The 15,565-nt window shown below is 63.3% G+C and overlaps 2 protein-coding genes across 3 annotated transcripts; both read left to right on the top strand.

Moving 5' to 3' along the window:
* Positions 1 to 348: 348 nt before the first annotated feature.
* On the top strand, positions 349 to 4,777 carry GRWD1 (glutamate rich WD repeat containing 1). Its single transcript, XM_062176750.1, has 7 exons — positions 349 to 751; positions 881 to 998; positions 1,145 to 1,307; positions 2,416 to 2,629; positions 2,721 to 2,863; positions 3,045 to 3,242; positions 4,046 to 4,777. Exons 1-7 carry the CDS (start codon positions 565 to 567, stop codon positions 4,361 to 4,363), a joined length of 1,341 nt encoding a protein of 446 aa, XP_062032734.1. The 5' UTR covers positions 349 to 564; the 3' UTR covers positions 4,364 to 4,777.
* A 95-nt stretch (positions 4,778 to 4,872) lies between these two features.
* KCNJ14 (potassium inwardly rectifying channel subfamily J member 14) lies at positions 4,873 to 14,568 on the top strand. 2 transcript variants are annotated; one of them, XM_062176752.1, is made up of 4 exons: positions 4,873 to 7,295; positions 10,670 to 10,688; positions 10,823 to 11,458; positions 12,728 to 14,568. In XM_062176752.1, exons 1-4 carry the CDS (start codon positions 7,270 to 7,272, stop codon positions 13,322 to 13,324), a joined length of 1,278 nt encoding a protein of 425 aa, XP_062032736.1. In that variant the 5' UTR covers positions 4,873 to 7,269; the 3' UTR covers positions 13,325 to 14,568. The 2 variants fall into 2 exon arrangements, with proteins under 2 accessions (XP_062032736.1, XP_062032735.1); XM_062176751.1 differs by lacking the exons at positions 4,873 to 7,295; positions 10,670 to 10,688 and having other exon boundaries at positions 10,751 to 11,458.
* Positions 14,569 to 15,565: the final 997 nt, after the last annotated feature.

Genomic DNA, 15,565 nt, shown 5'->3' with positions numbered 1-15,565 from the left:
CCTTCCGAGGGTCTCAGTATCCCCTCCTGCGAGCGACGGCCCGGCCGCCTCGCCGAGCCGCAGCGGGCGCGCCGGGCCGGGCCACTGGCCGCCCCTCCAGCTAACTCGAAATAGAAGTAAACCAAAGCCATCCGAACAGGGAGGGCAGGAGAAACCCGCTTTATATGGGGTCCTCAGGGAGCCGAAACCCGGGTCTCCTTGCACTAAGTGCTCAAGTTTGCATATATGAATAATTAATTTCGTGGCAAGCACTGGGAATCAAAGGCGCTCGGGAATCCTCCTACAGGACTACAACTCCCAGAATCCTTTGCCACTACCAGGCGGAAGAGCTCCCTGAGGTCACCGGGAACGAACGGCCTCTCCGTATCTGCGGGTCGCTCTCTCAGGACCAGGACGCCGTTACTTGAGTTCTCCTTCTCCGTGCCCCGACCCGCGGTCCCTCTTCGATCGCTGCAGCGGCAGGTTTCCAAGGCAACAGTGCTGTGGGGGCGGATCTTTAGAAGGCGAAGGGCGTGACCCGGAAGTGACGCTCTCACCTCGCGCCGGCCGTGAGAGGGTTCGAAGATGGCGGCGCGCAAGGGTCGGCGACGCACGTGTGATACCGAGGCACCCATGGAGACCGAGTCGGGCGACACAGGTTCCGAGGGCCGGACCCAGGTGTACCTGCCTGGGCGGGGGCCGCCGCTGCGCGAAGGGGAGGAGCTGGTCATGGACGAGGAGGCCTATGTGCTGTACCACCGGGCTCAGACAGGTAGGGCCGAAGGCCGGGGCTTTTGGGATCCTGGGAAGTTAAGAGACATCCCTGAGAGCTGCGGTCCAGAGGGAGCTGGCGGCTGAGACCCTTGCGTCGGGGCGTCCTAACTCTTCCGTCCGTCCCCAGGCGCCCCGTGTCTCAGCTTCGACATAGTCCGAGACCACCTGGGAGACAACCGCACCGAGCTTCCTCTTACGCTGTACCTGTGCGCTGGGACCCAGGCAGAGAGCGCCCAGAGCAACAGGTGCGTGAGGCAGCCAGGAGTTAGGGCCTCCAGCTTCCGTCCCAGGCCGCACCCCCGCCCCCCAAGACCCAGGAGCCCGGGTTTCCACCGTCCCTGCCCCCTAAGGATTCCACCGCCCGGTGCCTGACTCCCCACACTGTCCGCAGACTGATGATGCTCCGGATGCACAATCTGCACGGGACCAAGGCCCCGCCCTCAGAGGGCAGTGACGACGAGGAGGAGGAAGACGACGATGAAGATGAAGAGGAGCGCAAGCCTCAGCTGGAGCTGGCCATGGTTCCCCACTATGGCGGCATCAACCGAGTTCGGGTAGAGTCCTGGGAGCACTCCCCAGCTGCCCGCTACGCCAGCCCCTCTCACGACAGCCGGGCCTGTCTGTTACTTTCATGTCAGGGCGCTTGTCTGATGGGGTGGGCGTGCACAGCACCTGGGTGTTTGCGACGTGTGTGTGTGTGTGTGTGTGTGTCATTGGCTAGGATCCAGGAGCTGCTGGGGCTGTGGGTTGTGGGGTTTTGGTCTGCTTGGGAGCTGGAGCACCTCCTGACCTGTCGCTGGCGTGTGGAGGGCGGTGCTGTGTCTCCGTCATCCTGTCCCAGCCCCGCCCCTTCTGCAGCTTAGACGTGCTAGGGAACAAGCAGGCACGGAGAGTGCAGGAAGACGGCCAAAAGCTGCCAGGGGCGTGGAGACCAAGTGAAGCGGCTATAGGACCCGGGGTGTTCTGGGGTGCAGTTGCCATGGCAGGCAGTGGGGTTAAGGGGGTTCACGCGCAGGAAGTGAGGGTGTGAGCCAAGGCTGTCCACGAAAGATCTGCAGGCGAGGGAGACACGCGTGCGGAGGCGCTGGGTTGACCATGATGTGTGTGCGGCATCCCGGGGAGCTGCAGAGACCGAGTGGATGAGGGGGTGACAAGACCTGCGGGGTGGGCCCCCGGGGCCGTGGTTAGCGTGCGGGCTTTGGGGAGAGACGGGGTGGCGGGCACTGATGGGTGTGGAGCCTGGCTTCTGTTGCAAAAGGACCGTGGTGGCTGCCACGTGAGTCGGTGCGGGGGCCGCGGGCAGGGGGGGAAGAGCGGGGAGCCCTGGCCGAGTGAGCTTCTATGAGGGAAAGGGCACGAGTCTTGAGGCTGTGAGCTTCCCGTGGGAGCCTGGGGCGGAGTCGTTCCACTCCATGACGAGGAGAGGCCCGGGCTGGTGGGGGCGAGGGCTGAGCCCTGAGGCCCCCGGCACTGGGAGTCCTCCCAGCATGCTCCTGGGGTGACGGGGGTGACAGCCCCAGTTCTCACCCTCAGCCCACGCCGCCACTTCAGGGTGGGGAGCTGACCACTCCCCGAGCTGCAGCCCCGGCCCAGGGGAATCTGTGGGCTGGTTCTCAGGGATGCTGGGGCCTTGTGGTGACCCAGACCTCTGCTCCCCTGTAGGTGTCATGGCTGGGCGAGGAGCCTGTGGCCGGGGTGTGGTCAGAGAAGGGCCAGGTGGAGGTGTTTGCACTGCGGCGGCTTCTGCAGGTGGTGGACGACCCCCAGGCCCTGGCGGTCTTCCTCCGGGACGAGCAGGCCCGAGTGAAGCCCATCTTCACCTTCTCTGGCCACATGGGTGAGGGCTTCGCCCTGGACTGGTCACCCCGGGTGCCTGGTGAGTCCTGGTGCGTGCCCGCGGATGGGCGGGGTGAGGGGCAGTGAGCTGTGGCCAGGTGGGCAGGCTCACATCCTGACTGCTTCCCCAGGTCGCCTGCTGACGGGTGACTGTCAGAAGAACATCCACCTCTGGACACCCACGGACGGTGGCTCCTGGCACGTGGACCAGCGGCCATTCGTGGGCCACACGCGTTCCGTGGAGGACCTGCAGTGGTCACCGACCGAGGACACGGTGAGGAAGGGCTGGGGGCCTGGACCCTGGGCCCGACAGGGACCTGGAATCCTGGGTGCTGAGGCAGGAGCAGGTGCAGGCCTGGCCTGGTGTGAGGTCACAGAGAGAGGCCAGCCCCTCACTCACTCCTGGTCTTCAGGGTGGGGGGACATCTGGGTCACCGAGACTCTGCCTCGCCCAGGTTTTCGCGTCCTGCTCAGTGGACGCCTCCATTCGTATCTGGGACATCCGGGCAGCCCCCGGCAAGGCCTGTATGCTCACCACAGCCACCGCCCACGACGGGGATGTGAACGTCATCAGCTGGAGCCGCCGGGAGCCCTTCCTGCTCAGCGGCGGGGACGACGGGGCGCTCAAGGTCTGGGACCTGCGGCAGTTCAAGGTACCTTCGGAGGAGCCACTGGATCTGCGGGTTTCCCCCTTCTGTGCTTGTACGGCCGGCGTGGGGCCAGCCCCTCCTGGGGTGGGTGGGGAAGCTGACGCATGGACAGAGGAAGGGTCCTGGCGGGTGTGAGGTCTCTGACAAGGGATGAGAGACCACAGAGACTGCAGCTCCCATCTGCCCGTGGGGCAGAGGCGCAGCTGCTGTGTGGCCCACGACTCAGGGCCTCTGGGAACTCTAGGTTGGTCCTGTGGTGGACTGTGCAGCATCAGCTGAGAGTGGGAACCCAGTGCACTCGCTGCAGGGGAGGAGGCGAGGCACAGCGAGGACAGGAGCCGGTGTGACGTGACAGCCCGGCAAAGCGCTGACCTGTAGAGCAGAAAGGTGCTCTGGCAGGAGCAGCTGCAGCCTGTGGGGTCCCTGTGCACGGAGCCATAGCTTCCCGGAGCCCCGAGCTTTCCGGGGCCGCCGCGTCATCTGTTTCCCCCTGCAGCTTAGCCGCTTCCGTGGACTCAGCCCTGGGCTGGCTCCTGGAGGTAATGACAGTGGCCCTCTGCAGCCAGTCCTCCTTCAGGTCTGAGCAGCACCTGGGACCCTGTCCTCCGGTTGGCTGCCTCTGGAGCTCCCAAAGTGGGGCCTTCACAGAGTCAGGGGAGAGCCCTGGGAGAACACTGTCCAGGCGAGGGAGCCGGCACGCACCCAGGGAGGAGGGGGGAGGGGCTTCCCCAGGGTGGTGAGGGGTGGGGCCCCGCTGAACCCCGAGGCTGAGCCGTCTGAGCCCCTGACTCCGTCCTTGCCCGCAGTCTGGCTCTCCGGTGGCCACCTTCAAGCAGCACGTGGCCCCTGTGACCTCTGTCGAGTGGCACCCCCAGGACAGCGGGGTCTTTGCTGCCTCTGGCGCCGACAACCAGATCACACAGTGGGACCTGGCCGTGGAGCGGGACCCCGAGGCCGGGGAGGCAGAGGCCGAGCCTGGGCTGGCGGACCTCCCCCAGCAGCTGCTGTTCGTGCACCAGGGCGAGACCGACCTGAAGGAGCTGCACTGGCACCCGCAGTGCCCCGGGGTCGTGGTCAGCACCGCCCTGTCCGGCTTCACCATCTTCCGCACCATCAGCGTCTGAGGCGGGCCGCGGCCTCTGCCGTGCCCTGCTTAGGAGCCGCACGTGCCGCCTGTTGGCTGCCCCTCCGAAAGAAGGGCTGAGATGGATGCTGGCCCTCGGGCGCCGCGCTGGGCCGGTGCCCGTGCTCACCAGAGGACTGGCTTGGCCCACACCTGCACCTGTCAGGGCCTGGCGGGCCCGGCGTGGCCTGTGAGCCCTGGATTTTGGTACCTGGTCTTCCCCAGGGACCTCAGGGGCCTGACAAAGGCTGGACCAGACCCGAGGTGTGGGTTCCTCCAGCGGACTCTGGTCCCACCCTTGTCTTCCGGCCCGCTGGGCTTGGCCAGGATTTCCCAGCAGGGGGCTGTGTGGGGCCCTCCCCTCCCTGAGCTGCAGGGCAGGGGCTCCCGAGATGCAGTAAAGGACCAGACAGGCCCGGAGTGGTGTGAGGCTCTGACGACGCCTGGCCCGTCCCTGTGAGGAAGCTCTGGAGGGCGAGGCAGGAAGTCGGTCCCCAGCTGTCCCCAGGGGGTCCCCGTTGTGTGTGCTCCAGCCCCCACCCGTCAGGGGCCACGTTCTGTCGTGTTCCATCTGGGACTCAGCAGTGAGAGGGCCGCGTCCCGTGCCCCCACTTACTAAGGCTTCATTCCAGGGGACCCCCTCAGCGATCTCCCCAGATCATCTCTTCCTGATCAGCGTCCTTGGCCTTCCATGCCTCCCTGCCCCCCACCTGTGCCTCTCCAGCCTGCCTGGGCTGCCGCCCAGCTGCCTGCCTGGCCGTCCTCCCTGGCTCCCCCTCTGCGGCGCTGCTGGCCACACCCCCTGCCCCCTCCATCCAGGCCTCTGATCCGCCTGTGGACTCAGAGGTCGCGGGTGCCCGGCACAGGCCCCTGGGCTGAGGACGGACCGCAGCCCCCGGGCCCCAGAGGCCTCCCCCAGCCTGAGCAGCGGAGCCCCCCCAGGGCATGGGGGTGGGCAGCCCCCCCAGGTACGTGCCCACTCCCTCCTGCTGCCGCCCCCACCCTCCCCCCTCGGCCCAGCACCTGTCTCCCCAACGCTGTCCTCACTGTGGCCCCCTCGGGGAGCCGCTGAGCCCCAGGTTTGCTCCCTGTAGCTCTGCCCACCCATGCTGGGGACCCTGCCTGTGCTCACTGCACCCGACCCCTCTGGCTTCTGCTCCTCGCCCCATGGCTTCCACCTCCTGAGGCGAGGTCTCCACTTCCCGCCCTCGGCCCCCTTTGGTCTCTGCTCCCCAATTCAGGTCCTCCCCCTCCCCCCGCCCCTGCCCTGCTCTTCCTGCCAGTTTCTCTTCCTCAGGCTCCCTCCCAACGCCCGCCTCTCCCTGCCCGACTCTGGGCCTGCTCTGTCTGCAGCCTCTGCCCCACCCCTCCTCCCCACTCTGCTCCCACTCGCTGTGGGGACCCCAGTTGTGGGGGAGGGGAGTGGGGGATGCCCCCGCCTCAGAGAAGAGCATGGAGCCTCTGCGGGGGGAGGGGCGGGGCCTCTTGGCTGCAGATTAGACAGTGACTTTGACACGGAGTTGAAGCACCTTAAGCCCTGTGTCTCCTTTATATGGAAACCTTAAGCTGCTCTCGCAGGTCAGCTGCAGGGGGTGGGGCCCTCGAGCTTGGGATCCCGCTGGCTCCCGTCCTACCTTGTTCCGAATCTGGGAGCCGGGCCGCGTTGGGCACCCAGAGGCCCCCGCAGGTGCAGCGTCCGGTGGCTTTGTGAGGTGAACACAGGTCGGCCTCACGGGCTGAGGAGGGCCAGGCCTGGCCACAGACCCCTCCAAGCCTGCGCCTGGCCTGTGAGATGGGGTGAGGACCTTGACCTCCTGAGCAGTCGAGGTGAGCCTAGGGGTCTGGTGGACCCAGTGGGGGGCTGCGAACACTCCCTGAGCCCTTTGGGGGGCCTGTGTGTAGTAGGTACTCGGCACCCGGGCCCTGAGGCAGCCTCACCTCAGAACCTCCATTTGCTTTTCTGTGCACAGCAAGGGTTGCAGCTAGCTGTTAGCAGTGGGGAGTGGGTGGGAGGCTGGCCTGGGGCAGGGTGGGGCCTGTCAGCGCCCTAGCGTGTTGGCTCATGAGGGGGGCACTTCCCAGGAGGCAAGGGGTTGCATGCTGACCCCACCGTTGCCCCTCCCTAAGAACACGCTCTGGCATCCCGAGCTGTGGGAGGTGGAGAGGTCGCAGCTGGGTATAAGGTAGGCGCTGGCACAGCCCAGCCCGGGGCGCTCTGACCTGAGCCTCCATTTCACCCCCATCAGGTGGGCCTAAGCCCCCACTCGGTGGCTGTGGAGACCAGACCCAGAGGTGCACAGCTCCTTCCGGGCACCCCGTGGGTGCTGACCTCAATGTCGGTCAGCGGTCCTCAGGTGGAGGGCCCAGGCGGATCCCCGACCCTGGTACAGCAGGCACAGTCCAAGCACACAGGGGCTGGGCCAACGCCGATGGAGTCGGCAGTTCACCAGATTCCTCTGGCCTTAGCCCAGCCAGCCCTGAAAGGTGCCTCCCACCATGGCGCCGGGTGTCACCCCTGCAGCAGCTGAGGGGTGGCGAGGCCTGCGGGTCCACGCCCGTCGGGCTGCTGGGGTTGGTTCCGCTTCCCAGATGAGAGAACTGAGGCTCGGAGAGGGCTGTGAGCTGCTCGGAGGAGGCCGCCCTGGAATCGCCTGCAGCCCATTCCCTTCCTTCCAGATCTCTCTTTTCGATTGGAAAGTTATATCCCCATTCCACAGATCAGTAAACCAAGGCTCTGGACGAGGATGCTGGGGATCCCAGGGCACGTGGTGTCAGCAACTGAGCTAGGTTCCGTGAAACAGGCTCAGGAGCTGTCTGAGGTAGAGGGTCAGGGCTGAACCTTGTTAAGAGTGAGAGAAGAGGCAGAGGCAGACAGAGAGGTCTCCCATCCGCTGGTTCACGCCCCAAATGACCGCGACGGCCAGGGCTGGGCCAGACTGAAGCCAGGAGCTTCATCCAGGTCTCCCACTGGGTGAGGGGCCCAAGCACTGGGCCCGTCTTCCACTGTTTTCCCAGGCCACAGCAGAGAGCTGGATGGGAAGTGGAGCAGCCGGGACTCAGACCGGTGCCATAAGGGATGCTGGTGCTGCAGGCGGTGGCTTAACCACTCAGCCTCGGTGCTGGCAACATTTGTTTGTTTCAGAGCAGACCTTCCATCGCTTGGGTCACTCCCGAAATGGCCACACTGGCTGGGGCTGGGCCAGATGGAAGCCAAGAGCCTGGAACTCCACCCGGGTCTCCCACGTGGGTGCAGGGGCCCAACTACTCGGTCCATCGTCAGCTACCTTCCCAAACCCATTCCCAGGGAGCTGGGTCGGAAGCAGAGCAGCTGGAACTGCCACTGACATGGGATGCCGGTGTCGCAGTACTGGTCTAACCTGCTGCGCCATGGCCCAGCCCCTGGGAGCCTGACTTATTCTGGCAGCTTCGTGGGGACATCACCACATGCTGTACTGTTCACCTGTTAGATGCGGCTAGCACACTCATGGTTGTACAGCTGACCTCATCACCCACAGAGAAGCCTCGGTCCTGGGCCACCACAATTCAGACTGGCCGGTCCTCGCACCTCACCGAGGGGGAGGGGGGTGCCCGTTCAGCACGTGGGCTGGGGATTGGCTGACTTACTGGGCTCGGTCCTCTCCGCGCTTGCCTGCTTTGTACTGTGGGAGAAGCCCCATTGCACCAACTCGGCGCTGGTAGACACTTGGGTTGTCTTCACCTTTCGGCTCTTAGGAGCGGCCGTGTGCGAGGCTTTGTGTGGCCGCCCGTCTGTCTCGGGTGGGCACTGTGGGGTGGAATGGCGGACTGACACGGTGACTCCGCCAAGCCACCTACGGAACTCCCAGCCTGGTTTCCACAGCAGCTGCGTGACTCCACTGCCAATAGCAGCGCAGAGGGACGCCGGTTCTGCAAGGTCTTGCTGTCCTCGGTTCAGTGCCTACGTGGCTGCTCAGTGGGGCTGCTGTGGCTGGTGCACAGTTCTCTCATGGCCAGTAGCAATCAGCATCTTTATTTATTTGAAAGGCAGAGTTGCACAGAAGCAGAGAGAGAGAGGTCTTCCATCTGCTGGTTCACTCCCCAAATGACCACAACGGCCAGAACTGGACCAATCTGAGCCAGGAGCTCCTTCCAGGTCTCCCATGTGGTTACAGGCTCCCAAGCACTTGGACCATCTTCTGCTGCTTTCCCGGGCCATAGCAAAGAGCTGGATCAGAAGTAGAGCAGCTGGGACTCGAACCGGCCCATATGGGATGCCAGCACTGCAGGCAGCAGCTTTACCCACTATGCCACAGCACCAGCCCCCCAAGCATCTTTTTGCGCCCTGCTTGGACACATATCTTTGGGAAAATGTCTGCACAGACCTTTGCCCACCTGTAAGTGGGGTGGCAAGGGCTCTCCGTGTATTTTAGACACAAGTTCTGCATCCCACATTTGACTTGTAGCTGTTCTCTCCAGCCGCGAGGTTGTCCTCACCTCTCTGAGTGTCTTTCGGTGCACATAAGTTTTTTATGTGGGCGCAGGCATTTAGCTCAGCAGCTGGGATGCCAGCTAGGACTCCCACGCAGGCCCACAGCAGAGTGCCTGGGTTCCGGTGCTGACTCCAGCTCCACTCAGCTTCCTGCCAGTGCAGTTTGCAGCAGGGATGGCTCAAGAATTGAGTTCCCGGGGCTGGCGCTGTGGCGCAGCGGGTCAAAGCCCTGGCCTGCAGTGCCGGCATCCCATGTGGGCACCGGTTCTAGTCCCAGATGCTCCTCTTCTGATCCAGCTCTCTGCTATAGCCTGGGATAGCAGCAGAAGATGGCCCAGGTCCTTGGGCCCCTGCACCTGCTGAGAGACCTGGAAGAAGCCCCTGGCTCCTGGCTTCAGATCAGCACAGCTCTGGCCATTGCAGAGTGAACAAGCAGATGGAAGACCTCTCTCTCTCTCTCTCCTCTCTCTGTAACTCTGTCTTTCAAGTAAATAAAATAAATCTTAAAAAAAAAAATACTTGAGTTCCCACTACCCACCTAGGAGACCCAGGATTGAGTTCCTGGCTCCTGGTTTTCACCCCAGCCTGGCCCTGGCCATTGATGGGCTTGGGGCAATGAAGCAGAATGAGTGGGACCTCTGTCTCTCTCAAATGAAAAAAAAAAAAAAAAAATGATGTCATGTATTTGAAAGGCAGAGAGAGAACGACAAAGAGGGACTTCCCACCCACACCCTAAATGTCCACAGTGGCCAGAGCCAGGAGCCAGAAACTCGGGTGTCCCGTGTGGGTGCAGGGACCCAAGGGCTCGAGCCACCACCTGGCGCCTCCCAGGGCACAGGTTAGCAGGAAGCCTGGCGCTCTGGTGTGGGATGGGGCGCCCCACGTGGTGCCTTAACTGCTGGCACAAAACACCCTCTCGCAGATAGATATAAACTCTTTTAAAATGTTGAAATTTGGCCAGCACCGCAGCTCACTAGGCTAATCCTCCGCCTTGCGGCGCCGGCACACCGGGTTCTAGTCCCGGTTGGGGCGCTGGATTTCTGTCCTGGTTGCCCCTCTTCCAGGCCAGCTCTCTGCTGTGGCCCGGGAAGGCAGTGGAGGATGGCCCAAGTGCTTGGGCCCTGCACCCCATGGGAGACCAGGAGAAGCACCTGGCTCCTGCCTTCGGATCAGCGCAGTGCGCTGGCTGCAGCACGGTGGCCATTGGAGGGTGACCCAACGGCAAAAGAAAGACCTTTCTCTCTGTCTCTCTCTCTCTCACTGTCCACTCTGCCTGTCAAAAAAAAAAAAAAAAAAAGTTGACGAAATTCAACGTCTTCAAGGAAATTGTCTCTTATGTTGCTTGTGCTTTTGGAGCGTGTCTTTGCGCCACACCCAACCTCAGCCTGCTGGGGTCTCCGCGCTGACCCCGTGCTGAGCGGCAGCTACAACCTGGCCTGTGGCTGGCACTGAGTCCAGCGCATTCAGCTGTGGCCTCGGGCGAGTTGTTCCACGCCCCAGCTCGGCATCTGGGTAACAGTATCAGCCCCGTGAGGCACAGCTGAATACGCTACCCGAGACCACAGCAGTGGACCAACGGTCTACTTAGTCATCCTTCATATCACGGAAACCACAGATTTAAGGCAGAAAGTTGGCACTGTGGAAGGTCTGCTGCAACCGTGCCACATGTCCAAGGCTGCTGTCAGGGCTACAGCTGCCCAGGTGTCCCTGACAGCGCGGCCACCGGGGCTGAGCTTGGAAGGTGAGTTCTGTCCCACCCAGAGCCTGCCGGCGGTGGCCACCGAGGCCCCCCCAAGGGAGCACCCTGGCCTACGACCTTATGGGCTCCGGGCACCCCTGATATTCTGTCCTATCCCTTGTCCCCGCAGGTTCGGGGCGCCCGCCCCCCACTAGGCCAAGTGGAGGGGGCCCCCGCGCCCAATGGGCCTGGCCAGGGCCCTGCGCCGCCTGAGCGGCGCCCTGGAGTCGGGGGACAGCCGGGCGGGCGATGAGGAGGAGGCCGGGCCGGGGCTGTGCCGCAACGGCTGGGCGCCGGCGCAGTCGCCGGTGGGCCGGCGGCGCGGGCGCTTCGTCAAGAAAGACGGGCACTGCAACGTGCGCTTCGTGAACCTGGGCGGCCAGGGCGCGCGCTACCTGAGCGACCTGTTCACCACGTGCGTGGACGTGCGCTGGCGCTGGATGTGCCTGCTCTTCTCCTGCTCCTTCCTCGCCTCCTGGCTGCTCTTCGGCCTGGCCTTCTGGCTCATCGCCTCGCTGCACGGCGACCTGGCCGCGCCGCCGCCGCCCGCGCCCTGCTTCTCGCAGGTGGCCAGCTTCCTGGCCGCCTTCCTCTTCGCGCTGGAGACTCAGACGTCCATCGGCTACGGCGTGCGCAGCGTCACCGAGGAGTGCCCGGCCGCCGTGGCCGCCGTGGTGCTGCAGTGCATCGCCGGCTGCGTGCTCGACGCCTTCGTCGTGGGCGCCGTCATGGCCAAGATGGCCAAGCCCAAGAAGCGCAACGAGACGCTCGTCTTCAGCGAGAACGCCGTCGTGGCGCTGCGCGACCGCCGCCTCTGCCTCATGTGGCGCGTCGGCAACCTGCGCCGCAGCCACCTGGTCGAGGCCCACGTGCGGGCCCAGCTGCTGCAGGTGCGGCGCTTCGCGGGGTCGGAAGGCGCGCCCCGGGGCATTGTGGGAGATGTAGGCGCAAGGGCGACAGCGGGTGGGCCTGGAGGGTGCGTGGACTACAGTTCCCAGCAGCCTCTCGGGGTCGTAGGAGACGGGAACCGGGAGAAGGGTCTGCGGCCGGCCGCTCTTTATGGAGGCCTGGGCTGGATCCCTGAAGAACTGCTTGTGGCCTGAGCATGGCCTGGCCATGGGATTGTGGGAAATCCAGGCCTAGGCGGTCCACTCCTGGCTGGGAAGGTCTCTGGTCTGCCATTCCCAGAAGCCTCTGGGGCGTCACAGGGAAAGAGCCCGCCTGAGGTGGTCTGAGGAGACCGTGTTCTGTGGGTGGTGGGGTTCGAGGACCCTTGCACGGCTCAGGTTTACAATTCTCATCCTACTTGAGGCTGAGCCCTTACGGCTCCGTGGGAAAGGTGGGGTGCAGCCCGACCCTGCGGAGCTGAGCAACGCCACTTGTGGGAGGCTTCCTCCCCCACCTCGGTGGCCCCAGCAGCCTCCTGGGAGAACTGTGGCTTCTGTCGCTTCCCGGACCCGTGGGCAACCCAGAAGAAGGGCCCTTCGTGTTCCTGGCATTGTGGTCAAATGGCTCCAATGCCCCTAGGGGAGCAGCTTCCCCGGGCCCAGTGAAGACCCTGGGCACTGTGGGCTGCACGTGGTGAGGGGAGGGTGCAAGAGCAGAGGTGCCCCCCCACCTCGGAATCTTCCAGAAGGCTGTGGGGCAGTGGCATGGCACGGGAGGTTGGGGGGTGGGGCAGACGAGTGGAGCTAGACCATGTGCTGGACTTGAGGGGCTGGAGGGTGGGTTGGCCTGGGGACAGCCAGGGCAGAGCCAGGGCAGTGCCGGAGTCCTGGGTGTCAGGCCTCCATCTTTGTATCATCATGGTGTGTCTTTGGCCACGCATTGAAAACCATTTTTCTATCTCTCTTCTCTGTGTCCTGGCTGAATGTCATCTTTGTATTGTCTCTGTGTCCTCTTTGTGGTCTGTGTCAATTTCATTCTGTCTCTGTCTTCCTCCATCTCTATCCCTGTCTCTCCCTCTCTTCACCTCTGTGTCTTGACCTCCCCCCTCCCCTCCCTGGGTCTCCATCCCCCTCTGTCCGATGTCCCTGTCCCCTCCCTCTGGGACCGTGTTGTCACCCTACCCATCCCCGCTTGTGATCTTTGCTCTTCCCTGTATCCCTGTACGTCTCTCTGCTTCCTGCTGCCTTCGGCTCCCCCTCTTTCCCCTGCAGCCCCGCGTGACCCCGGAGGGGGAGTACATCCCGCTCGACCACCAGGACGTGGACGTGGGCTTTGACGGAGGCACCGACCGCATCTTCCTGGTGTCTCCCATCACCATCGTGCACGAGATCGACTCCGCCAGCCCGCTGTACGAGCTGGGACGCGCCGAGCTGGCCCGGGCCGACTTTGAGCTCGTGGTCATCCTCGAGGGCATGGTGGAGGCCACGGCCATGACCACGCAGTGTCGCTCGTCGTACCTCCCTGGCGAGCTGCTCTGGGGCCACCGTTTTGAGCCGGTCCTCTTCCAGCGTGGCTCCCAGTACGAAGTCGACTATCGCCACTTCCACCGCACCTACGAGGTCCCGGGGACGCCTGTGTGCAGCGCCAAGGAGCTGGACGAGCGGGCGGAGCAGGCTTCCCACAGCCCCAAGTCCAGCTTCCCCGGCTCCCTGGCTGCGTTCTGTTACGAGAATGAACTTGCTCTGAGCTGCTGCCAGGAAGAAGAGGAGGAAGAGGAGCCCAAGGAAGGGAGTGAGGCAGAGCAAGAAGAAGGGGCTGCCAGCCCCCGGGTTCTCACTCCGACCCTGGCGCTGACCCTGCCCCCGTGACGCAAGCCAACATCCCCTTTCCACTGGTGCCCCCTTTCCGTGGGGGAGCAAGATGGAGAGCTCAGCCTGCATCGGGGGTGGGGCAGCCGTTTCCCGAGGCCCACAGGCCTGCTGGGTAAACCGTTAGCTTGTGAGCGTCTGCCATGGCCGGTGGACCGGACCCACCACACACTGTCTGGACCTTAGCTCCTCTGCTTCTGCGCTCCTCCCTGAACCCCCTTAAGAGCCCGATTCCTGAGTCTCACCAGAGCTGCGGCTCCAGAGTTCTGGAGCGCCCAAGAGCCAAGGAGATGGTGGTTCTAGATGGATCTGCCTGGCTGGGTCTGGGCTGTTGAGCAGAGCTAGGGGTCGGTGGTGTAGGGCAGGCTGCGTGTGGAGAAGGAAGTTGGCAGTTCCGAGCAGCAGCGGGTCACGGGTTGCTAGGTGTGGCTTTGACCTGAGCTGCAAGGGGCTGTTGGCTTCCGACTCAGCCAACTGAGCAGCGGATCACTTGTTCTAGACCTCCGAAGGGGAGAAGGTTGTGGAATGCTGCACGGCTGAGACGGACGCAGAACCAAGAGTGGCGACGGAGCCAAGAAAGGAAGGAAAAACCAAACTGTGGTTTCAGAGCGCCCAAGAGTTGATTCCTTGAGTCTAGGTTGGCTACCAAGGCAGGCACTGGCTTGGCCTAGAGGACCGAACTCCAGACACTTAGCTTTCTAGGATGCACAGCACAAGGACGAGTCTGTGGGTCTAGAGGGACGAAGTGACCGACGCCCAGGGGACGAGCGATGCTTCCAGGGAACCCGCAGGGTGGTTTTTATTTTTTAAAGTGCCATTCTAGAACGTCCAAAGGAACTTGGATTCTGCAGCTCTGGACTGATCACGGCGGGGGGGTGGGGGGACAGTTCCCGGTTTCCGTGACTTGCCGGTCACCGGCTTCCCAGTGGAACTGCGACTCTCGAGGGTTCTAGGTGACTTCCTGTGGTTCTGTCATGCCAAAAGGAATGAGGCTCCAGAGATCCAGGGATGGCCACCCCCGAGGCCTGGACGCGCTCCCCGCCTCCACGTGGGCTGCTCGGCCGCTCCGGGAGGGGGACTCGGGCTTGCTGAGCACGGCTTCTGAGCGGACCTAGCAGGTGAGGGCTCAGGTGAGACCCTGTCGGTCACAGGGCTCCTTAGTGGGCAAGGGAGGGGGAAGGGCTGAGACTGGTGAGTCTAGAATGCTCTGGAATCCTACACCTAGTGATGCGTGTCTATTTCTCAAAGATGGTATACATATGTATATTATATACATAATATAAATACAGATATCTATTTTCTCCCTGGTTCCTACAGTGGGGTTAGAAATCAGGCTGGAGCCAACTGAACGCAGTCCAAGAAGTTTCCCGCTAAAGCTCAGCCCTGCGCCATCTTACTGTGTGGCGCGGGGCACACGACTCTCACTCCCTCCCTCGGCTCCACCATCTGTTAAATGCGGCGTTGGAACTTAACGATTCCTCACCTCACTGAGGGCGGGGTGGGGGTGTGGATCCCGGTACTGGAGCACCTGGCCTTCCAGGGGTGGCTGGGATGGGAGGTGCTCTTGGAAGCTGTCTCTGAACTCGGGCACCTACATCACTGGGCCAAGGGCCAACGTTGTGGTACGGTGTGTGGAGCTGCCACTTGTGACAATGGCAATGGAGTGCCAGTTCGAGTCCCGGTCCCTCTGCTTTCAATCCAGCTCCCTGCTAATGCACCAGGGAAAGCAGCAGAAGATGGCCCAAGTGCTCGGGCCCCTGCTACCTGTGTGGGAGACCAGGGTGGAGTTCTTGGCTCCTGGGCTGTTGCAGCCATCTGGGGAGTGAACCAGCAAGTGGAAGATAGCTCTGTCTCTCACTGTCACCCTGCCTTTCAAATACATAAGTAAAAAGGACATTACAGGGCCAGCAAGGGGCGGTGGAACCATGGCTAGTGGCCAAAGCCAGCTCGTCCCTGGCCTAGCTCTGGAATCTGGGCAGGGAGGAAGTAGCTCTGAACACCGGGAAGTGGGTATTGTGCTGGGAGATTGTCCCCCAGACTAAGGAACTGGGCACGCTGGTGGGCGGGTGTCTACAAGTGTTTCTGGGGAGGTCTTCAGGCCCGCCCCCATGCTGCCATGTGGCTCATTATCCGGCAGGCTGGGAGCCAGCCGCAGAGGGAGCCAGTGCCAGGGCAGGGAGGAGGCGTCCCCACTCCCGTGCTGCAGGCGGAGGCCAGGCCCTGTCACTGCGCAAGTTCTGC

This window comes from Lepus europaeus, chromosome 19 (genome assembly GCF_033115175.1).
Source record: "Lepus europaeus isolate LE1 chromosome 19, mLepTim1.pri, whole genome shotgun sequence".
NCBI classification, from domain to species: Eukaryota; Metazoa; Chordata; class Mammalia; order Lagomorpha; family Leporidae; genus Lepus; species Lepus europaeus.
The sequence above is the reverse complement of the archived record's forward strand: the minus strand, read 5'-3'. Positions and strand labels throughout refer to the sequence as shown.

Coding starts and splice junctions, on each gene's coding strand:
- GRWD1 (XM_062176750.1), top strand. CDS start 565: ATGGCGGCGCGCAAGGGTCGGCGACGCACGTGTGATACCGAGGCACCC. Junction 752..880: donor GTACCACCGGGCTCAGACAG/GTAGGGCCGAAG, acceptor GTCCGTCCCCAG/GCGCCCCGTGTCTCAGCTTC. Junction 2,864..3,044: donor GGTCACCGACCGAGGACACG/GTGAGGAAGGGC, acceptor TGCCTCGCCCAG/GTTTTCGCGTCCTGCTCAGT.
- KCNJ14 (XM_062176751.1), top strand. CDS start 10,751: ATGGGCCTGGCCAGGGCCCTGCGCCGCCTGAGCGGCGCCCTGGAGTCG. Junction 11,459..12,727: donor TGCGGGCCCAGCTGCTGCAG/GTGCGGCGCTTC, acceptor TTTCCCCTGCAG/CCCCGCGTGACCCCGGAGGG.